A 24,401-nucleotide genomic window follows, 5' to 3' on the forward strand; every position below is an offset into this window, starting at 1 on the left:
CATCTAAAATCCATATATCTGCTGTTGTCAGAAGAAAATCTCGTATCTCCAAAATGACAACTTTACAGGAGAAGGAAGAAACCTACTTTACTTTCAATGTAAGTCAATGGAACCAGACTTTCTTCCAAGTAATTTTGGGTCATTTCTGTTGATGCAATCATCATGAAATTTACACACAATGTATAGGATCATGAGTACTTTCAAATTACTCCAAAAACTGAAAAACATCAAAAATGGAGATACGAGGTTTTCTTCCAACAACAGCGATATGATATGCGGTGAGTGTATGATTGTTGATCACTGGTTATTGATTAAATTTACATGGCCAAATCTATATTATCTACGTCTACATTATCATGTCTAAATTTAACATTATTATATCTAAATCTTACCTATCATTAATTGGCAGATATACAGTCCTTATTAGGCCTCATACCCAAATGCTTTTGCTGCACTAAGCAGTTTTAGCTAACCAAGCCAAGGCACCTGTGCTGGACATGGTTTGTAAGTGCCAAATCGTGTCCAGATGAAAATGATTACTCTCCATTGTCCACAGTGGAAAAGAGGCTTTTGAACCCAGCCGGACTGTTAAGCAGTATAGCATGTACGGTTATGCTGACAAAGGCTTAAGATGGTATGAATGGGGGTAGTCAGGCCGGTAACGTCAGCCAAAGGCTCATATTTGTTCTGCGTGTTTTTTATCCAGAGGTAGGTCCTGCCTAGCTCCAGCGCAGGGAAGAGGCAGTGGTCCAATGGCCCGACTTCTAGAGAGTTTCCACAAGACTTCACAGTTGCATTGACCTCCAGCGCATCCCCCACCACGACAAAGCGCTCATTCTGCTTCACTGCCACACTCTCCACTGTTCCTAACAGCACTGGAAGGACAGAGAACAAATTCGGATGAATATTAGTCACGGGGACGACAAATGACTGACCTGAAAATTCACCATGTGGGTCATTCTAACATTGCAGTGATATGAATGTTGGTTAGTAATTTAGGTGTGAAATGTAGTCTGTTATATTGGACAACTTAAGCAAAGTTGTAACACCACTGACAAACCTACTGACTAAAATCTGAGCCTTTCTAAAATATAGTCCATCAGCTCCACTTACTATATAGGTGCACTTTGTAGTTCTACAGTTACAGACTGTAGTCAATCTGTTTCTCTGCATACTTTGTTAGCCCCCTTTTACCCTGTTCTTCAGTGGTCAGGACCCCCATGGACCCTCACAGAGCAGATACTATTTGGGTGGTGGATCATTCTCAGCACTGCAGTAACACTGACGTGGTGGTGGTGTGTTAGTGTGTGTTGTGCTGGTCTGAGTGGATCAGACACAGCAGTGCTGCTGGAGTTTTTAAACACTGTGTCCGGGCTCCCGAGTGGCGCAACCGTCTAAGCGTTGGCCCTATCATCAGGAGATCGCGAGTTCGATACCTGGTGATGCTACAGCCATCCGTAGCCGGGAGTCCGAGAGAGCACAATTGGCCTCGCTCTCTCTGGGTGGGTAGGATGGCCCCCCTTCTCCCCCCATCACTCAGCGCGATGCTAGTCAGCGCAGGCGTCTGTTAGCTGACGTAACAGATCTGGTGGTTGGCGCTTTCCTCCGAACGCGTTCAGCTGTCCAGTGACGTTGCGTGAGCGGCAGCTCGAAAAGAAGCGGTGGTTGGCTTCACAGGTCTCGGAGGAAGCCTGTGTTAGCCTTCACCCTCCTAGCGTTGATAGCATCGTGTGATTGGGGGAGTCCTAACTAGCGGGTGGAATTGGAGACGACTAAATTCGGGAGAAAAATCGGGTAAAAATTAAAAAATTAACCCTGTGTCCACTCACTGTCCACTCTATTAGACACTCCTACCTTGTCAGTCCAGCTTGTAGATGTAAAGTCAGAGACGATAGCTCATCTGCTGCTGCACAGTTTGTGTTGGTCATCCTCTAGTCCTTCATCAGTGGTCACAGGACGCTGTTGCCTGGACATTTTTGGTTGGTGGACTATTCTCAGTCCAGCAGTGACACTGAGGTGTTTAAAAACTCCAGCAGCACTGCTGTGTCTGATCCACTCAGACCAGCACAACACACACTAACACACCACCACCACGTCAGTGTTACTGCAGTGCTGAACTACCAAGTGCACCTATATAGTAAGTGGAGCTGATAAAATGGACAATGAGTGTAGAAACAAGGATGGTCATAATGTTATGCCTGATCGGTGTATATACATATATATATATATATATATATATATATATATATATATATATATATATATATATATATATATATGCATATGTATACACAAGATATAATTTAAAAAACCTTCATGTTTAATGACATTTTGTTTCTGTAACACCACTTAAAAAGATTTATTATCAGAATAAAATGATATTTCTGTATTTAAAATTAGTTAACATTATTTAACAGTTTTGTCAGTTAATTTAGGAATAGAACAAGAAATACACAGATATCAGCTTTCTGTTGTTTATTCTTATTGTGAGCTCATTTTCATGGCTTCAAAATCCACTGACTGCATAAAAGATCCGTACCTGGCTTTGTGCAAATTGCAGACTTGCTGTAGTCCAGCAGGGGTCGAATAAGCTTCAACCCTGGCAAAAATGAAAATGAAAAATGAATGAAAGGCTGATTAGTTATACGATAATGCAACTTATGATGCAACACATTAATGATTCAGTTAGTTCACTTTCTCATAAATTCACAAATAACAGATGGAGTCATATGGTCTAGACAAGTTGATGTCGTAATATCCTGTCCTCAGACCACAGCCTCAGGATATAACTGTATGTGCGTGAGGGAGAAAAGAAAACAGTGATGAAAGCTGCCGATGTGTCTGTGTACGTCTACTCAAGAAGGCAAGTTACTTCATACCGCCCATCTTTGCCTGTGAACCATTTGTTGTCTTGGAAGTGAGTTGTCCAGCACAGCAGCTCCACATAGACATATTGTAGTACCAGTGGCCACAGCAGGAATGGCCAGGCTGGGTCTTATAGACCAGAGATTTCTCTGTTGAGTGGCAGCACTGTTGCTCCTTCTTATTGGTCAGCAGTAGAGGACCACAGCACTCCGCCTCTTGTTTGTTCTTCAGGTGTGTCAGATCATGGAGATGGCCGGAACAGCACATGTGTTCACCAGAGTTGGCGTTGTAAGCATGAGAGCCACAGCAGGCCATGTCCGCTGTCCTTTTATGTCTGAGAACAGAGAAGTGAAAAGTGGTTTGTTATTTAGGGCCTCATTATTAGGGGCATCGTCACTGGGTTGCTTGTTAAATAATTGCAGACATCCGATTATAGCGTCTTATTCCATAGGCCTAGTTGTTGTAGAGGAGTAGGTAACTCTGCTGCCTTCAACAAGACAGACAAGGGTTTGATTCCCCGTTCAGGCAAGAATTTCAATGCTAAATAGTCCCCTAAAGCAACATTGGCCTTCTTATGTGGAACTTACTAGAGCTTACAACCACTGACCAATAACATGTCTTGTATTTTATTTCTTCCCTTATAACAATTGTACCAAAAAAGGGTCATCATTATTTTCTGCATGACCATTTTCCTTATTTTATTTTACTTTTATTTACCCAGGGATTAAAAATCTCTTTTACAAGTGAGCCCTGGCCAAGAAGGCAGCACACAAAACAACTGACAAACAAACAACAAGACCACAACCAGCAGAATCAAATCAGGGTCAAAACCAAATTAAAAACAGGAACAAAGAGTTATTTAACAATTATCTTAAATTCACTCAAGGAAATAAACTGCTCCAATTTCAAACGTTTCTGCAGATCATTCCATGCAGATGGAGCACTGTGACTAAAAGCTGCCTTGCCATATCCAGACCGTACTCTCGGAACATCCAGCTGAATATAACTACTAGAACGTAAATTGTATCTAGGCTTATTTGTTGATAATGAATGCAGACAAATATGAAGGAAGGTGACCAATTATTGCTTTCCAGACAACAATTATCCAATGAGTTTGTCTTTGCGCTAAAAGTGAAGGCCATCCAACCATTTCATAATTCTATTCTAATCCCTGATAAATGAGCTCTATTCTGTGCCTGTGTTCTGTTTTGTATTTATTGTAAGTCTTTCATATTTATTACACTGTATTGTCAGCACTGTGTATATTGTATTTTTTGGCACTTGTGTTCCTGTGTTGGTCCTGGAGGAAGGTTGTTTCGTTTCACTGTGTACTTGTATGTAACTGCAATGACCATAAAGCCTCTTGAACTTGAATTTGATCTTAGCCTACGTTCACATTACCAGGTTGAAGTGTCACAATCCAATTTTTTGCTCTAATGTAACTCAGATCTGATGTTTTTAGAGCTGTGTGGACACAAATCTGATCTTTTCATATCTGACCTCAGCCACTTTCACATGTGGTCCTAGATCGGATACGTATCCGATTCGTGGCCATGCGACCTTAATGTGACGTTCAGATCGGAATTCATGTGCTTTTTTTCCACTGCGGCATCATTCAGCGTTACCATGGCAGCAGCGCCGGACAGCAGTTAAAGCCTGTAAACGGTGGAAAAGCAGCTCATCTCACCTTTTTCTCCTTCGTCTCGCTCTAATAATGAAGCTGAGAGCTGATCAGAGTTAATTATCTTCTCAGTGAAGCTCGTTCTGCTCGTTAGTTTGTGCTGATGATGATCGTGATTCATTCACATGACATTACTGAGTAGGATGTGGGTCATTTCAGGACGCCGGTTCACATTAATGACAGATTTGAGTCATATATCTGAACGAGTGTGAACCATCATGTCAGAGAGATCGGATTTGAGCAAAAAATCAGATTTGAGCAACGAGGCTTGTAATGTGACCGTAGCCTAAATACACCCACAGCAACCACTTGTACTCCACTACAAAGCCAAAGTTACTGCCTGGCACTGACCCAAAACACACCTGCTTCACAACAATTACTGTGTTTACCGCATGACGTGGTAGCGTGCCTGTTTACACAATCTCCTTAAAGGCCTTGAGGATGTGCTAGAATACAGAAAACAGTCAGCCTGGGTGGTTAGGATATAGTAGCCTTAATGGTTGTTGATACATAAGCAGGGTAATGTTCATAAAAACACAGGGTTGTGTGGCAGAAACTGTCCCACAAAACTAGTAGTTAGACCTACCTATTTGATAAGACTGTTAAATACAATATCAAATAATAAAAAGCTCACTGCCCATCAGCTGAGGAAGCTGAGGTGGTGCCTGTTGTGAAAAATAAAGTGCATCATCATTGCTTTGAGTAATTCAAAGCACCATATCATTTTCAGATTTCTCAAAGAGCTCTTGCTCCATATTGTAGAGGGAGCAGAGGGTGGTGCCATCGTCTCACAACAAGAAGGGCTTGGGTTTGATTTCCAGGGTCCTTTCCATGTGGAGTTTGCATGTTCTCCCTGTGTCTGCATGGAACATGCAGTCAGGCCAACTGGTAACACTAAATGGCCCCTAAGTATGAATGTGTATGTCTGTGTGTCTGCCCTGTGATGGACTGGTGACCTGTCCAGGGTGGATCCTTCCACCCATTGAGTGCTGAGATAGGGTCCAGCACCCAACCCCCACACCCCCCCATGACCCAAGAGGATAAGCAGGTTAGATGATGAACGAATGAATGATTTAGATGTGCATTAGGTTATTTGCTTTTTCTTTTCTTATTACTATACATAACTTAATAAATATGATTAAAACATGCAAAGCAATGTTTTAGCAATGGCATCATCACAAGTATACTATTTGCCTGAGAAACCCAATTTATTAACTGCACTATGGACCAGACAGCTTGTCTGTATTTACACTGACCTCCTGTCAGGAAATAACTTGCTTTAACTCAGCTGTAGGTGATTTTCTCACATCTCCGGCAGGAAACTTTTCTGCGAAAGTAGAACAGTTTCTTGTAAAATGTCTCTCAACGTTCGTCTTTTTTACGAGGCTGAAGTCGCTGGAAAACCAGCTGGAGAGATTATAAATGCAAATAAATCTATTTGTCTCCAAGTCATCAATGTCTATCTTAAATCTTTCTCTGTCTTTTCTTTCTCTTTGCTGCTAGCTAGGCAAGACTGCTGTCTGTGTTGCTACAGTGGTGTGAAAAAGTGTTTGCCTCTTCCTGATTTCTTATTCTTTTGCGTGTTTGTCACACTTAAATGTTTCAGATCACCAAACAAATTTAAATATTAGACAAAGATAACACAAGTAAACACAAAATGCAGTTTATAAATGAAGATCTTTATTATTAAGGGAAAAACTGCCACACCTGTTCTCAATCAAGAAATCACTTAAATAGGACCTGCCTGACAAAGTGAAGTAGACCAAAAGATCCTCAAAAACTAGACATCATACTGCGATCCAAAGAAATTCAGAAACAAATGAGATACAAAGTAATTGGGATCTATCAGTCTGGAAAAGGTTATAAAGCCATTTGGGAGCTTTGGGACTCCAGCAAACCACAATGAGAGCCATTATCCACAAATGGCGAAAACATGGAACAGGGGTGAACCATCCCAGGAGTGGCCGACCGACCAAAATTACCCCAAGAGCACAGCAATGACTCATCCAAGAGGTCACAAAAGACCCCACAACAACATCCAAAGAACTGCAGGCCTCACTTGCCTCAGTTAAGGTCAGTGTTCATGACTCCACCATAAGAAAGAGACTGGGCAAAAATGGTCTGCATGGCAGAGTTCCAAGACGAAAACCACTGCTGAGCAAAAAGAACATAAAGGCTTGTCTCAGTTTTGCCAGAAAACATCTTGATGATCCCCAAGACTTTTGGGAGAATACTCTGCAGACTGACGAGACAAAAGTTGAACTTTTTGGAAGGTGCATGTCCCATTACATCTGGCAAAGAAGTAACACAGCATTTCAGAAAAGGAACGTCATACCAACAGTAAAATATGGTGGTGGTAGTGTGATGGTCTGGGGCTGTTTTGCTGCTTCAGGACCTGGAAGACTTGCTGTGGTAAATGGAACCATGAATTCTGCTGTCTGCCAAAAAATCCTGAAGGAGAATGTCCGGCCATGTGTTTGTGACCTCAAGCTGAAGCGCACTTGGGTTCTGCAGCAGGACAATGATCCAAAACACACCAGCAAGTCCACCTCTGAATGGCTTAAGAAAAACAAAATGAAGACTTTGGAGCGGCCTAGTCAAAGTCCTGACCTGAATTCGATTGAGATGATGTGGCATGACATTAAAAAGGCGGTTCATGCTTGAAAACCCTCCAATGTGGCTGAATTACAACAATTCTGCAAAGATGAGTGGCCAAAATTCCTCCACAGCGCTGTAAAAGACTCATTGCCAGTTATCACAAACGCTTGATTGCAGTTGTTGCTGCTAAGGGTGGCCCAACCAGTTATCAGGTTTAGGGGGCAATCACTTTTTCACACAGGGCCCTTTTCCCTTAATAATAAAGACCTTCATTTATAAACTGCTTTTTGCGTTTACTTGTGTTATCTTTGTCTAATATTTAAATTTGTTTGATGATCTGAAACGTTTAAGTGTGACAAACATGCAAAAGAATAAGAAATCAGGAAGGGGGCAAACACTTTTTCACACCACTGTATGTGACCAGTAGTCTGCGTGCCAATCTATAGGGTTAAAGGGTGAATTAGCAGATATAGACTACATTAACTCCAGCGTTTAAGACCATTTATCGTTAAACTGTGTTGAACGATCAGCAGATCTGTATTTTACTGTAAAGGAGGATTATTTTATCTTTACCTAGAAATCTAATTCTGCTGTGGAGCCGCAACAAGGAAGTAGAAGAGCCGCATGTTGCTCCGGAGCCGCATGTCGCCGACCCCTGGTCTAAACAAACCTTTATCTGTTTTTCCAGGACTGAAACGATCACTGAGTGTCACCCAGACACTCTTCAGATAGTCACAGACAAAGACTGTTATTCACGTACAGCAGCCCTGTTGCTGCACACAATAGCAGAGCCAGATAAGTCTTATTTTTACTGAAAGTGAGCCATTGCATCCCAGACTCAGACAGTCTCTGAACCCACCCATCAGCTGCTACATATTTTTGTGTTACCAGACTGTCTGGTGTATTCTACTGGAGCCTGAAATAAACTGCTCCAGACAGCAGGTCAGTGCCAGCAGACATTCCAAACATTAGAGGACCGATGTTTCTCACGTAGATAGATCTTGTACTGGAAAACAACACAGCTACCTTCAACAATACTTATAGCCACATACAGCTGTGGGACATAAATTAACAAGGTGATGGTCAGTCAGCACTAGACATTGACCTAATCAAGCACTGTTACTGCAAATAACATTACAGCTGCAATTTGGTGGCAGGCACATGCCAAAGGAGGGAGGAGGAGAATTATAGCTATGATTTTGAGATAATGCCAAATCTCAAGTGTGCTTTTATACAACAGTTCTGAGGAAATGAAGAAAAAGAAAGCAGAGAAGCCCCAAACATTTTATCCAGTGTAGTTTAATCGTTGCAATTCCTTCCTTCTAAAACAGTAGAAGCTTTTTACATTACAAGCCATGAAAATGTTGCAATATCACCCTTTTTCAGTACTTAGAGAGTCTCCAGTTTAACCTGACTGTAGTTTTGTTCTAGCCACTGTATAAAGAGGCACTGTACAAAGGCTGGAGGTGAGGGAACCAGCCTTGTGACCGGAAGGTCGCTGGTTTGATCTCCTGAACCAACAGTACGTGACTGAAGTGCCCTTGAGCAAGGCACCTAACCCCCAACTGCTCCCCAGGTGCCATGGATAGGGCTGCCCACCGCTCTGGACAAGTGTGCTCACTGCCCCCTAATGTGTGTGTTCACTAGTGTGCATGTATGTGGGTGTTTCACTGCACAGATGGGTTAAATGCAGAGGTCTAATTCCTCTGTGTGCAAACACAGTTGGCTGATGGTTCTGAATTAATTCAATTCATAAAGCATTTCACAGCCTTTTTTGTATCGTTCCTCTTTTTCTGGCCAGTTTGTTTAGTTTTCCATGTAAGCTGCTGATCGAAAAGCTTGTTTAGGAGCAATGACAGGTTCAGACTTTGGCAGAGGCCTTCTTTGAAATCTGACCAAACAGGCTGCAGGTCAAATGTTATGGATAATATAAGATCATTTTTTTAATATGTTAATATATTAATTATCTTGCTTTAAGGCAAACAGCGCTCAGCCAAATGACAGGTACTGTGAAAAACATGCTGTTGTCACAAATAAATACTTTTGTGTAACAGAACGCAACAAATGTTTGTTGTTTTCACGCACAGACATACAGGTATGCTGCTTGCTGTTTTGCACGCAATGCTTCCCTCTTATACACCTGCACAGACACATCTGCAGGGGAATCTCAAGACTGATAGACGGCAAAGAGTCCTGGCATTGCCAGATCGGGTAGGGGCTACACACATGAAGAGACAGATAAGGCAGATGAAACAGAGCAAAACATTCTGAGAAGTGGATTCCCTAACACAGAGACAGCCAAATAGCTTTATCCTGGGGTCAGATTCTCTCTCTTTGTTCCAGAACCCTGCCATATCCGCTCCTCACACACACAGAACAATGGACTGGCCATGCCAGAGTCCAGACCTTAAGATTATTGAATATGTTTAGGAAGACTTGGATGCAGAAAGTGCAACCAGCGTCTAAGACTGAACTTTGGAGGTGTGAAAATATCCTTGCAGATTTCTTTGGAAAGCTGAAAGCAAGTCTGCCGAAAAGAATGGAGGCGGTAATAAAAGCACATTGTGAAGAGGAAACAGCTCATGTAACCTCTTTAACACACTCTGCACAAGTTCAATCATGAGGTCAGATGATGTCCTGTACCTGTGTCCATTGCAGCAGATCTCCTCTTGGGGGTCAAAGGTTTTCTGTCCACAGCACTGCTGGCCTGCCGGTAGGTGCACATGTTTCTGGCAGACGGTGCAGTTGTGCGGAGAGTACGGTACATTCCCAGCGCATAGAGAGCCGGCCGGCTGGCCACGGTAGAGCTGTCCATCACAACACAGCACTCCCTCTTCTGACAGTTTGTACGGTTCCCCACCACAACACTGCAAAACAGACACAACTTAGTACAGTGGTTCTCAAACCAGCTCTCAGGACCCCCAAGACGGTCTATGCTTTTGCTAGACCCCAGCTCGCAACACAAAGGAATAGAGGGACCCTGAGAACCAGTTTTAGAACTACTGCCTTAGTAAAAACAACCATACAGAATAAGAGACCAACTCTCCATCCTGTAGAAGTGTCACAATAGATCATATCGCTGCTGTCGGAAGAAAACTTTGTATCTCCATTTTTCTCGTTTTTTAGTTTTTGACATAATTTGAAAATACCTGCTGCTCTTTACATTGCGTGTAAATTTCATGATGAATGGACCAAAAGAAATGGCCCAAAACTATTTGGAAAAAAATCTGGTTCCATTGACTTACATTACAAGTAAAGTATGTTTTTTCCTTCTCCTGTAAAGTTCTCATTTTGGAGGTTTTCTTCCGACAACAGCGATATCAGTAATCATGCAATCTACCTGCCATTTTTGCAATTTGCTGTGTAGCATCAATAACCAATAAAACAATAAAGCAGTAAAAACTGAACAATCAACAAAATATGCATAGACTTTTAAAGACTCTAAAACACTTTACTGGGAGAAGACAAACAACACATTTTTAATCAAATGATCAAGTTTATCAGTACTACATTACAGACAGTCAAAAGCAAACAAACAAACAAAAAATAATAATGACTTACTTGAGTGACATCACTTGTTTTCAAAAACAGCTTCCCTGAACAACAGATATACTCAAGAGGACTGTAGGGTTCCAATCCACAGTGAGGTGTCTCGGAGCGAGCTGAGCCTGCAGTAAAGTATAGATGGAGTGAGCGAGCGAGAGAGAGGAAGCAGAAGGGAGGGGACACGGTATTCAAACCATTAATGAGTGTGCTCAAAGACAAACAGCTAGGCTGTATTTAAGATAGCAAAGTATTTCTTTTGCTTATGATTTATTGCTCTATTGCTTTCTATTGCTTATGATTGCTTATGATACTCATTAGTACTACCACTGCAGTGAGAGAGGGGAGGAAGGGCCTAAAAGACAGGGAGAGGGAGAGTGGGAGCGTGATTCACGGATCAGCAAATAGATTTTTCAATTTCCATTAGTTCCACTGCATGGTTGTGAGATAGTTAGACATCTGCAAAATTTGGAATGGCTTAGGAAACTAAGGATTGGAAAGCAGGCAGGATATGGAGCACATAAACCCTGGACATTTAAGCTATTACATGCTAGACCTATAACAGGCCCTTACAGCCAGATGTCATTATCAGAGTCTGCTTCCTGATACTCACGTCTCATGTCTTATCAAGGGAATGGATCTGGTGGGTCAGTTTGCAAACGGATTGTTTTCCGTTTTCCGCTATTTTGGAAGCGTTTTTTCAGTTGCGCTACGTGGGTGTTAAACATCTGTATAATCTGGAATGGTTTAGGAAACTATAAAAGCATTAGAAAGCAGGCAGGATATGGACCAAATTACTGTGGTTGATGTGTTGAAAAACACACAAGAAACAAAATGGTTTAATTCTTGAAACACCCAGTGGAAAATTGGCCAATGTGGAATTGTTTTTCACTGTGGTGTTTAGACAGATGTAGATAAGTGAGCTCTCATGTTTGTTAGGACTTCTAGTGCTGAGGAGAAAGCCTAACACATTAACCACCGGCATAGTAATGAAATGACAATCAAGCAGTCAAGTTTAGTTTTCCAATAGGACCAATTTTGTGATGGGAAAAAACAATCTTTCAGCTCTATTATTGGGGCAGTCGTGGGCTGGAGGTTAGGGGACCATACTTGAGACTGGAAGGCCGCTGGTTTGATCCCCTGAACCGACAATACGTGACTGAGGTGCCCTTGAACAAGGCACCTAACCCCCAACTGCTCCGCGGGCGCTGCGGATAGGGCTGCCCACCGCTCCAGCCAAGTGTGCTCACTGCCCCTATTGTGAGTCTTCACTAGTGTGTATGTGGTGTTTCACTGCACGGATGCGTTAAATTGCAGAATTTCCCCATTGTGGGACTAATAAGGGTCTCTTAATCTTATTACGTACATTCAGCCGACTGTAGTTATAAGGAATGTTTAAGCCAATCAAACAGACCTCATTCACATATACATGCCTGTGCAAAAAAATGGGCCAAGCCCAAAATGGAAGAGCTTTTAATTGTCTTCACAATAAATCATTAAACAAACATAAAGTAACTTAGTATAGGAAAGCTTTTCACTTTGATTTCTTTAAATGTTGAAGGTAAACTTGCAGAAGTCAACATTGTTCCACTCAGCATTGACGGCTTCAAACAGCTGAAAAACATTGATAAGCTAGTTTGTGTTTAACATGAGACCAAATATACTCTATAGGGCTTAAATCTTGATGCTGACCAGCCCAAAACTATCAGTAAAAACCTTTACATTTTGGACTTGACTCATTATTTTTGCACAGGAGTGTATATCAATTTAAAGCATTGGAAAACAACAGCCTGATTTAAGAGATAAATAGAGGTTGGAAAATAGTTATGTTGTAAAAATGAATTATGACTGTTTTTGGTACAGAAAACCACATAAATGTAATTAAAGAAGATCAGGGAAAAAATTAAAAGTAGGAAAAGTGTAGGGAACAGACTTTTAAATATCTTTTACATGTATGAATTGGCTCAAAATTGACAAAAAGTGGATAATGTGAATTCCCAGAGCTAGCTAGCTTAGCGTTAATGTTGATGTTCGGTGGTTTCAGTATTACTTGTTGGTGATGACAAATACTTTACCTTCAGAGTCCATTTGCCTGTTATCCTCCATCCTGCAATACACAGACAAACACACACACCTTAATTATGATTCATGTTCAAGCATCTGGAACTGCATACTGCTTCAACAGGAACCAACCCTCATCAACATCCCTCAAACAGCAGTTGACAGGGACTGAGAACAATCTACTCATTCACTCGTTTATTTTGTCAGAAGAAAACAATCTGACCGGACAAACTTTCATATGAGGAGCTCATTACAGCACAGACAGGGAACCGGAAGAGCTGGTGAAGGAAACCACTGTTGAACACAACGATACAGTGAGAAGTGCAGATTGATAATGCTGGGCCTGAGGGTAGATGTCTCTGTTCTCAGACCTGTTCGTTCTGTTATGTAACCCACTGCAAGATGACTCACGGTGTCTTGTGTGCATTTACAAACCCACTAACAAAGACAGACTGTTAGCGGCGCATGCTGCTCCCTCTAGTTTCTAACTATTGAGCAATAGCAGTTCACCGTAAAGGCATAATTATCTCAAAACGAAGATTGTATTCGTGACTGTAGTTCAGTCACATCACTCGACTGCTGCGCTCCCTTCACTGGCTTCTTGTAGCTGCACGCATCAGATTCAAAACCCTGATGCCTACAAAGCCAAAAACGAGCCCTTCGAGCTTCGAGAACAGCTCGGCTTGACCCGCCATCCTTCAAGACGCATGGAAGACAAGCATCAAGACTTTCTCTGTACTGACACCTAGGTAGTGGAACGAACTCCCACTGGCTGTCCGAACAGCAGAGTCTCTTGTGGTCTTCAAACGCAGACTGAAGACCGTCTCTTTATACAGCACTTAAATGAGCTAAGTTAAGTAAGTTAAGTAACTTATTGAAATGTATTGTATTGTATTGTGTTGCACTGCACTGTGTTTAATTATGTTCTTTTTGCTCTGGGTGTCAACATGGGCTTCTGTTTCTAGCAGTATCTGAGCTCAGGACTGGCTTTCTCTCTAACCTATTTATAACTGGCAAAGATACTTTCTCTAGACAGACAAAGCACTTTTTGTAAGTCGCTCTGAATAAGAGTGTCTGCCAGTGGTCAGGACCCCCATGGACCCTCACAGAGCAGGTATTATGTGGGTGGTTTATCATTCTCAGCACTGCAGTAACACTGATGTGGTGGTGGTACGAGTGGATCAGACACAGCAATGCTGCTGGAGTTTTAAACACTGTGTCCACTCACTGTCCACTCTCTTAGACACATATGTCTTATTAGTCCACCTTGTAGATGTAAAGTCAGAGACGATAGCTCATCTGCTGCTGCACAGTTTGTGTTGGTCATCCTCTAGTCCTTCATCAGTGGTCACAGGACGCTGCCCACAGGACGCTGCTGGCTGGATATTTTTGGTTGGTGGACTATTCTCAGTCCAGCAGTGACACTGAGGTGTTTAAAAACTCCAGCAGCACTGCTGTGTCTGATCCACTCGGACCAGCGCAACACACACTAACACACCACCACCACGTCAGTGTTACTACAGTGCTGAGAATGATCCACCACCCAAATAGTACCTGCTCTGTGAGGGTCCATGGGGGTCCTGACCACTGAAACAGATGGACTACAGTCTGTAACTGTAGAACTACAAAGTGCACCTATATAGTAAGTGGAGCTGATAAAATGGACAATGAGCGTAGAAACAAGGAGGTGGTCATAATGTTATGACTGATCGGTGTATGTATTATGTGTGTTTGTTACTGTTGTTTGCTGTTGATAAGGGGAATCCTTTTTGCACGCTTTTTAGTGAGCATGATGGAACATCGTCTAAGCTCAAATCCAAATCCAAGAGCTTGTCTTTTTTCAAACACAGCTGCCAATTCTTTCCACATTACTCCGTCTGGCTCCTCAACACTGGTGTGGTCAGATAGAGGCTGACTTACTGCAGCAGGGCGGAAGAAGTTCCTGGCTGGCTTTCATGTGTCAGAGAAGTTCTCTCTGTGGGGAAATGAAGAAATAAAGGAAGACATCTTTTACAATGAATTGAAGTAAAAACTTCATAAAGGAGAAAAACAACCCTTATAACTGGGACTTCCTTACTGAAAAAGCCCCGTAAAGCCGACTTCAGGCTGAGGAGGGAGTCCTGTTAGGCCTTATTGTTCTACTACATCATTAGTACATAACTGTTCACATTCATAACTTATAGTAGTTATTTACCTAAAAAACTTACAATTATTAGTAAAACACTGAATAATATTGAATAATACCTGATGCTTCACTTATTCTGTCAAACATGAAACATCTGTTGAACATAAGACTCAGCTTGAGCTCCATTATTGGGTTTTACCGTTTTGGAACTCACAAACATCATATATAAACATACCTGTGGCTAGTCTTTTGATATTATTCGACTACAAGTGATCTACTCAACTGACAACGCCAACTAGATCTACAGCCCAAGCAGTCCTAACAGTGAGAAATCATCCACATACAAATTTATACTTTATACAAACCTCTTTCCAACTTCTCTTTACAGCATGTGCTGTCAAGGTTCTCCACTTTAAGAGTATCAGCAGCACAGCAGCACTGCTTGAGTAAGTTCAGTGTTGCGTTGCCACAGCACACGTGATTGTCTGTGTCCTTGGGCCAGATGAACTGAGTTAGACAGCACAGTTGTTTCTTGGTGTCATATAAATCTGTGAAGGAGAAAAGTTTGTGTGAGGAACTAATCAGACAAAAGGCCAAAAGCCCCCCCATATTAACATGATGGAATGTATCATGAGAACCTTGATGTGTTGTGATATTACATTTTTGCCATATTGTCCATCCCTAGTCAGAAGGAACGGTCTATGTGCTATGTGTAGGGAGCTGGTTGGTGAAAGGCAAAAATACATATAGCTCATCTACAGGGATGGGGGAGTAGCTAAGTATTGGTTGGTGTGATGTAGTGGGTAACACTTCTGCCTTCTACGCTGTAGACTGGGGTTCAATCCCCACCTGGGCAAACACCCTACACTATACCAATAAGAGTCCCTGGGCAAGACTCCTAACACTGCCTTCACCTACCTGTGTAAAATGATCACACTGTAAGTCGCTCTGGATAAGAGCGTCTGCCAAATGCCGTAAATGTAAGTAGCGCGCTACTTTTTGTAGTTAGCTGCAAATTTTTGTAGCTAATAGCTTTAGCCGCTACAGTTTCATGAAATGTAGCTAGTAGCTGCAACGCCTAAAAATTTTTGTGTAGCTATAGCGATAGTTTTCGCTACAATTTCGCTACAGGCTTCAGGCAATCCGCACAAAATCTGCTGGTGGCAATTGTGCAATCTTGACTGAGCCGCGGACAGTTCGAGCAAACGGTCATGCGCTGACCACCCCTTATTAGCAGGCTTAGCTCAGGGGTCGCAACCGAAATGTTAAGAAGAGCCATTTTGTCCTTTCAACGAAAGTCAAACTCCCTTGGGAGCCACAACATTTAATGTCCGTTTTACCATCTTGGCTGTAAGTTAAATGTGTCTCAGTGTGTGTTAATGTACTAGTACAGACTTACTTTGCTCTGCTTTAACATTTAGTTCAGCTGTAGCCACTTTTCTCGCACCCAAGTCAGGAAACTTTCTGCGAGTTTCTTGTAAAATGTCTCTCAATGGTTGACTTTTTATGAGGCTGTCGTAGGCCGTGTTTTTTTTTAGCCATATTTGATTCCTTTGATGGCATAACACTCTAGAAATGCAGCCCATCTAGAGCACAGCTATTTGGAATGCAGCCTATTCTAGCACTTCGGGACGGAGCTTTGCTTAATTTTTTGTGAGTTGGTTTTAATTAATTCATTTAGTCCTCTAATTGGTATTATTATTCTCCAGTTCCCAAGAGTAAGAGATCTTGCTCTTGTTGTTAAGCACAAATTCTAGACAATTTTGCCGAGTGTGTATTAAGGCCTAACAATGCTATGTTTTGCAAATACTGAACTGAGTTTATTACGCTTACAATGTCGACTCAACACTGCACAATCATAGATTAAACACTGTTTCAACAGCTGGTCAACCATCAGCGAGTGCTGTCGAATCAGTGCTAGATCACCGTTCAACATGGTTGATTTTCCAGCACTGAACCCAGAGGTTTGCCATCTGGGATGCGAGTCTGATGCTAAATGTTAGGTCTGGATACCTAGATTTGTAATCTAACCATGACTGGGGTTTATGTTCAAACTGATACGGTTAAACTTTGAGTCAGGGGTGGACAATATGATGAGGTTTTATCAGTATTGTGATAAATATTGTGTTTTTCTCAGCATATCGTGAACGTCCTAAGTACTTAAAATACACTGACTCATGCCTGTTTCATTAAAGACGGCATAATTAGTCCTGTTTAACTGTATCTAGTGAAGTGAAGCACGTTTAGCAATATGTTACTTACTCATGGTAAAATCACTGTAATGAACAGTCTTTTTTAGCTTACACAGGTCCACATTTTTGCTCTAACTATATGTCTTGGGAGCTAAGATACACTAAATAATTGGACCCTCAGGGCTGGTCTAACAATCATTAATTAATTTCTTGAACAGGACTTGCCTACCTGAGCCACAGCATTCTGTGTGAGCTGAAGTTTTGTCCTGAATACTTCCACCACAGCAGATCTGATTGAGGGGGTTGTAAGCCTTGGATCCGCAGCAAGATGAAACAGTTTGGCTCAAACCACCTGTCACCACATCTGTAAGATAAAAACATATTTATAGCCATCATGCAGTTTTTCCATATCCTCCCTTGCCTCATGTTAGGAACGGGTCAAATCGTGTGTGTGCCAGGATATATTTTCCTTTCAAGCTGAACGAGCATTTCGACATTCTGGAGTTGCGCAATTTCCTGGCTGGATAAAACTGAGTCAGCAACCGCTCCGGAGGCAGCCACGCTGGCAATCAGCCCATGAATGTTAAGTGAAGAAACAAATTCAAGCAAAGCTGGTGTCATCTTTATGTTCTTATCTGCATTATATATAAAGAAGGATTGTTCATGTGGAAATTACACATTTGAGGCAACATGATATAACATCATGGCACTTGTTGACCTTTACACAATATAAAATATGCATCATGCTATTAACTATTTCTGAGGTTTGCACCAGGAAAAATATACACACATCGACAGGCCACTCCTTTAACTACACCGCCTTGTATTTACACTTTGTAGTTCTACAATTACAGAGTCCATCTGTTTCTTTGCAATAATAACTCATAACTATTAGCCCCCTTTTACTCTGTTCTTCAATGATCAGGACCCCCGCAGTACCATCATAAAGTGGGTATTATGTGTCCAAAAAATCAGGTTGACCAATAAAAGCTCTATTCTCATGGCTGCATTCCAAAAAAAAGGGCATCAGAGTGGCGGCTCATAGCTGCCGAATGGAAGTGAGCACATTACAGCAACTGCACATAACAGTATTTTCATGCCCATGAAGAACTGCAAACTATTAGCTTCCCAGGCTAATGAACACTCCTTTAAATAAGAGGAGCAACAAGCAGAAGCAGAGCCTCGAATACAATGAGGTGAACCCAGTAGTTGCAGAGAAAAGGTGTATTCACCGTCACTGCTTCTCACGGAATCCATTTCTTCTTATTCGTTCATTTTCTTTAGATCTGATTTGGTGTGAAGGGGCCTTTAGTGTGTGTTGCGCTGGTACAAGTGGATCAGACACAGCAGCTCCACTGGAGTTTTTAAACACTGTGTCCACTCACTGTCCACTCTCTTAGACACATATGTCTTATTGGTCCGTCTTGTAGATGTAAAGTCATCCTCTAGTCCTTCATCAGTGGTCACAGGACGCTGCCCACAGGACGCTGTTGGCTGGATATTTTTGGTTGGTGGACTATTCTCAGTCCAGCAGTGACACTGAGGTGTTTAAAAACTCCAGCAGCACTGCTGTGTCTGATCCACTCAGACCAGCGCAACACACACTAACACACCACCACCACGTCAGTGATACTGCAGTGCTGAGAATGATCCACCACCCAAATAGTACCTGCTCTGTGAGGGTCCATGGGGGTCCTGACCACTGAAGAACAGGGTAAAAGGGGGCTAACAAAGTATCAGAGAAACAGATGGACTACAGTCTGTAACTGTAGAACTACAAAGTGCACCTATATAGTAAGTGGAGCTGATAAAATGGACAATGAGCGTAGAAACAAGGAGGTGGTCATAATGTGATGCCTGATTGGTGTATATATACATACATATATATTGCTGTTATTGGAAGAAAACATTGGATCTCCAAAATAATAACTTTACAGGAGAAGGAAAAAATATACTTTACTCTTAATGTAAGTCAGGTTTTGGTCATTCTTCATGAAATTTACACACAATGTAAAGGTCAACAGGTATTTTCAAATTATGTCAAAAACGGAAAAATGACAAAAATGGAGATATGAGTGATACACATGCATTCATAAATTGCTCTTGCACTTCGAATCTTGATGCATCACGGACTGATGACCAGATGTTCTCTAGCAGGACTTTCTGATGGAGAGCAGAACTTATGGTTCCGTCAATTATGACAAGTTGCCCAGCCTCTTTCTAATAGTGGAATCATGAACGCTGACCTTAGTTGAGTCAAGTGAGGCCTGCAGATGTTTATCTGGCTTCTGTTGCGACTTCCCAGATAGCACTGTGCTATTTGAAGAATTGCAGGTCAGAAGATTCTGGGAAGAATCACCAACTGTTCGACATTTAGAGAAAACTGCTCTCAGTGGCTGGTGTTCCAAAGCCTTAGCGCTTTCCAGACTGATACAGTTGTGTGAAAAATTTAGGACACCCTAATGAAACAAAGAGCTCTCTGAGGTCTTCAGAAAGAATGTTGTAGATGCACATGAGTCCGGGAAGAGGATTTAAAAAGATCTTCTGCTCTTGTGCTGAACTTACTAGGATGGCCTGACCTGGCCATGTTGGCAGTTGTTTTAAATGTTCTCCACCTGTAAATTATTTTCCAGACAGTGGAACGACTGATTTCTAATTGTTTTGAGATCTTTTTAAATCCTCTTCTCAGACTCAAATGCATCTATAACATTCTTCCTGAAGGCCTCAGAGAGCTCTTTGGATCTCGCCGTGGTGATACCACTCATTTCAACAATGGAGAGTAAACCAAACTTAATGTCTGAGGTTTAAATAAGACAGGCTTTTCATGGAGTGTCCTAAGCATCAGATTCATCATACTGCCAGCACCTAAGCTGAATCAAGTAACCCCAGTGCATCCAAAGGCTGCCTATGATTCATTTGTAAGTCTTCCAAAAAATGCTCACCTATATTTGCCCCTCATTAGCTTTCCAGACACTCGCACTGACAGACAAGAGTCACACTGTTCACTGTCTCGGTATCCCACCCAGTCTTGTATTTAACGGAGACAGTTCAGTTTGATTTGTGGCTGTTTGCAGTGCTCAGAGCAGCCGGCGCCACATAAGCAGCCTTTCCCACTCCAACAGCCGAAAGCTGTACTCTCCAAGCAATTAGAGTTAATGTCAAACAGACGGAGGTCTGAGCACGCTTGCTGCAGGTCCCTTAGATCGTCTCCAGTTTCCTTCATATTCCGGCACCCGCATAATCAAACTCTAAAACGAGTCACAATTGATTCCAAAAAGTGCAGACATACAGTCAGAACTACTAGGAACAACTGGAAACTCCTTATAAAGTTCAATAGACTGGGGCTAACATATTAGCTTATACAGAGATGGTTGCATTGGGGCTAACATATTAGCTTGTAATTAGGTGCTTAGATTCAGGCTAACATGTTAGCTTGTGGTTAGATGGTTAACTTGGGGCTACGGTTAGCTAATGGCTAGATGGTTCCATTGGGGTAACATATTAGTTTGTGGTTAGATGGTTAAATTGGGGCCACCATTAGCTTATGGCTAGATGGTTACACTGGGGCTAACATATTAGCTTGTGGTTAGGTGGTTAGATTGGGGCTACCATTAACTTATGGCTATATGGTTTGATTGGGGCTAACATATTAGCTTATGGCCTGATGGTCAGACTGGGCTAACATATTAGTTTATGGCTGGTTGGGGCTAATATTGTAACTAGAGGGTTAGATTTGGCCAATTTTTCTTTCAAATATTGTACATTTATAAGACTGAAGGCTGTAATAAAAACAAAATGGAAACATTAACATATTAATGTAAGGCAACATGGCTTAGTAAGGTTTTAGCCCCTCCTGATTTGCTGTATTGAGACCCCACTGTATCATATTGAATTATATTGTGGATTTTGTGTAACGTTACATCCATATCATTATAGTGTCCCAATCTAATGCACTATTCATTAGCTGATATGTTTACCCTATGCTAACAAGCTAGCAACAAGATAACTATGACAAAATAACTGCCCAAGGGTGGCACAGCAAGCATGGCATAGAAATCGGGTGGCTTGTTAAATGAACTTCAGACCACAGTTAATAAACAATACAGTCTTGGCGATCTTAGGCTCTGTCCAAGCCTAGCATTTACTTATGTCCCGGGTGGTCCAGTCATAAGTGCTGAATTCAGGGGCGATTGTGATACAGTGCACTCTGACCGTCACTCAAACCGTCAAAGGCTGATTTATATTTCTGCAAAGATGCAGGTAAACGTGTGTGTCAAGGCACAGAGCCAAAAAACATGCACCATGAGCCAGAACTAGTGCAAAATCAAATAAGCTTGAAGATTAGTTGGCACAAAGAAACAAGATTCAAGACTTTCCTCTTCGTTTTCTCTACACTTGCTGCCCAGTTGGCATCAAACCAACCGAGACCTTTTTTAAGACGTTACCAGCCATGAACTGGGGCTTTGTAGCACTTAAGGTTGCCACCACTTTCTCAGAGGGTGGTCAAGTAAGCACATGCACAGTTATTGCAGCAACATTCTAGTGCTCTGTAGACCATCTAACATGAATTTCACAGAAGAACCTCTTTTGATCCCTTGCTTTCATGATTTAATTATTACTAGATTCATTGGGTATTTTTAATAGGGAAAAGATCAAACTGTCTTGGACCACAGATGATGTGGAATGGAGTTGTTCCACCCTAAGTTAAATAAACAGCTCAGTGATTACTAAATCCAGGCTGGATTCAAGGTCCAGATTTCAAGACCTATGATAGAGAATTCTTTTTGGCTCCTGAGTCTATCTGGCTTTCTTTTCTGCTCACCTCACCCAATTAGACCATCAGGCTCTTTGATAAGTAAACTATACATTTTCTCAGTTGAGATAATCATTTTTACAACTACACAAGCACATCGTCACTGTCAGGATAAAACCTTCTATCTCTGTTTGTCGTTTTTCATTTTGACACATTTTGAAAATACCAGTTTCCCTTTACATTGTATTAAAATATCATGACAGCCAGACTAGTAGAAATTGTCCAAAAGTACTTTGGAAAAAATCTGGTTTCATTAACTTACATTCAAAAAAGTTTTGTTCTACTTCTATAAAGTTACCCTTTTGGAGATACAATGTTTTGTCCTGAGATTGACGGCTCACCCTTGGTCAGGGAAAAGCCCAAGTGGCTGTCCACTTCGTTTGAAAAACTTAAAAAGCTGCTGTAAACTATTTTTGAAAAACAGTCCCAGCAATTACCCTGACAATTACCCTGGGTCAACATTGGTCAGGGAAAAGCCCAAGCGGCTGTCCACTTCATTTGAAAAACTTAAAAAGCTGCTATAAACTATTTTTGAAAAACAGTCCCAGCAATTACCCTGGGTTAGCATTACTCAGGGGAATTTCAAGTCAGTGGGCTATTTTGTTAATGAAAATTGGTTTGAAACGATCTCATTTGATCTACCAGATTAACTTGTGCCCCGACAACATTAACAAAACACCTCAGAACATGTCACAACAGCAGCATTACATTTCACTTGGATCAACCACATATCAACCACAGGCATGTTTCCTAAAAAATAAAAGTGAAAGGCTTACAGTTATTTAGGCAGACAGCCAGCAGTGACTATAAAACTGGTCTGGATCAGCTGATTTCATATAAATTCCACAGAGCTCTCAATTACAAATAAATAATTAGATAAAGAATCACATCCCCCTAACAGTTAACAGTCGCCCAGATATTCTGCTGCCTAAATTATTATTTCAGTGTTTTCACTATTCAGCCTCGGGGCTGATTCCAAACATCTGATGTAATATGTGTGGAGATAGTATTGGGAAATCCCTCTATCAGGAAAAAAGAAGCAGCTACTTACTGTTGCAGCACGAACTCTCCAGTTTGTTGTAGGCAGTGGTTCCACAGCAGGACAGGTGAGCACCTTGAATTACATTCCTGTCACAACAGGTGTACTTCTTAACATCATATAACAGGTTTCCACATTGATTGCTATAAAAAAAAAAAGAGAGAACTCTTTTACACCCATCTATCTGGCTTTATACACACAACTGACACATGACATTCATCTCTGTAGCTTGGAGAGCATCCAAGCCGTTCTGGAAGAAGAAAGAACATTTACCTGGATTGCTCGTCACTGTTGCAAACAGCTGCAAAGAAACAAGAGGAAAAAGTCCATTAGCACAGTGATCCTGAGATAACTAAGTCAGTTAGGTTCATTTCATGACAGGGTTCCAGTTGTCTTGCTGTGTAATTAAAGACTGCCTACAATAACCTGGAGCCTGGCTCACACCACAGCCAGTTACTGTTACATACTTGAAGTAGCAGCATGAGATCATTTACTACTGACTACTGACTCAGCAAAAGAAAGCAGAGCTTTTTTCCCAGTAGATGGAGCTATACGGCAAAACGGGTTGTCCCCTTCCTAAGTGCTATAATAGACAAGTGAGTCAGCATCCTACTTTCAGCAGATATAAACTTTGGTAGTATTGGTCTGTCTGATGCAGCAATCACTGAGTGACTGATGGTATATTATGATAATTAGTGGTTCTAACAACACTTTACTTAGCACTACTTAAATCTTAAGTACCCACATTATTTGTAGTGGTGTTAAAACATACACCTGTAACTCAACCACCTGAAAAAGATACATACAGTCATACTTTCCAAGTCATTTTTGGCCATTTGTTCATGCTGTTCAGGCATTTTCAAATTAGGTTAAAAAGTGAAAATATATATATATATATATATATATATATATATATATATATATATATATACACATACAATCATACTTTTGAAATAATACTTAAAAAACACAGAGCCTGTGCAAACCACACACTTACCTTGAGCGGAGGAGGTCACGCACAAGCCCAGCAGAACTATAAAGGAGAAAAAGAAGAAAAACTCATATATCTTGAGAATGAAGAGAAGAGATAAGACACTCATTTACAGTCAGAGTAAACAAAGCTGAGGAGCTGAGATGAGAAGTGAGATGATGCCCACTTACTGAAGCACAGAGCACAGCGAGCCATGACGCACAGCTGTCTGAACATCTGAGCAAAAACGCGCGGGATTTAGCTATAAATAAGGACTGACTCCGCCTCCTCGCCACCGTGGGGGTATGAGCTGATCATTAGCTAACACGGCCAATTTAAGGTGGCCCCGTCTTGCGCCCACTCTCACGCTCTTCAGCTGAGCTCAGGACGACCTTAAATTGAGTCCAGTCAGGAGCAGGGCATCAAAGGGGGCATCAAAAGGGGGCGTCAACATGTCCCCATGGAGACAGTAGACTGAAGGCAGGGAATGGAACCAAAGGTGCCATGATTATTG

The 24,401-nt window shown here is 41.6% G+C and overlaps 1 protein-coding gene across 1 annotated transcript; it reads right to left on the bottom strand.

Annotated features, from left to right (window-relative positions):
• Window positions 1–180: 180 nt before the first annotated feature.
• Window positions 181–24,123, bottom strand: LOC118818548 (galaxin-like). The gene is made up of 13 exons (XM_036585793.1): window positions 24,079–24,123; window positions 23,915–23,950; window positions 23,191–23,218; window positions 22,930–23,060; window positions 17,295–17,429; window positions 15,239–15,421; window positions 14,669–14,723; window positions 12,763–12,794; window positions 10,706–10,812; window positions 9,788–10,011; window positions 2,880–3,199; window positions 2,540–2,599; window positions 181–875 (listed from the first exon to the last, which is right to left on the bottom strand). The coding sequence occupies exons 1-13, from the start codon at window positions 24,101–24,103 to the stop codon at window positions 589–591; spliced, it is 1,623 nt and encodes a 540-aa protein (XP_036441686.1). The 5' UTR covers window positions 24,104–24,123; the 3' UTR covers window positions 181–588.
• Between the last annotated feature and the right edge of the window lie 278 nt (window positions 24,124–24,401).

Source organism: Colossoma macropomum, unplaced genomic scaffold (genome assembly GCF_904425465.1).
Source record: "Colossoma macropomum unplaced genomic scaffold, Colossoma_macropomum, whole genome shotgun sequence".
NCBI lineage: Eukaryota > Metazoa > Chordata > Actinopteri > Characiformes > Serrasalmidae > Colossoma > Colossoma macropomum.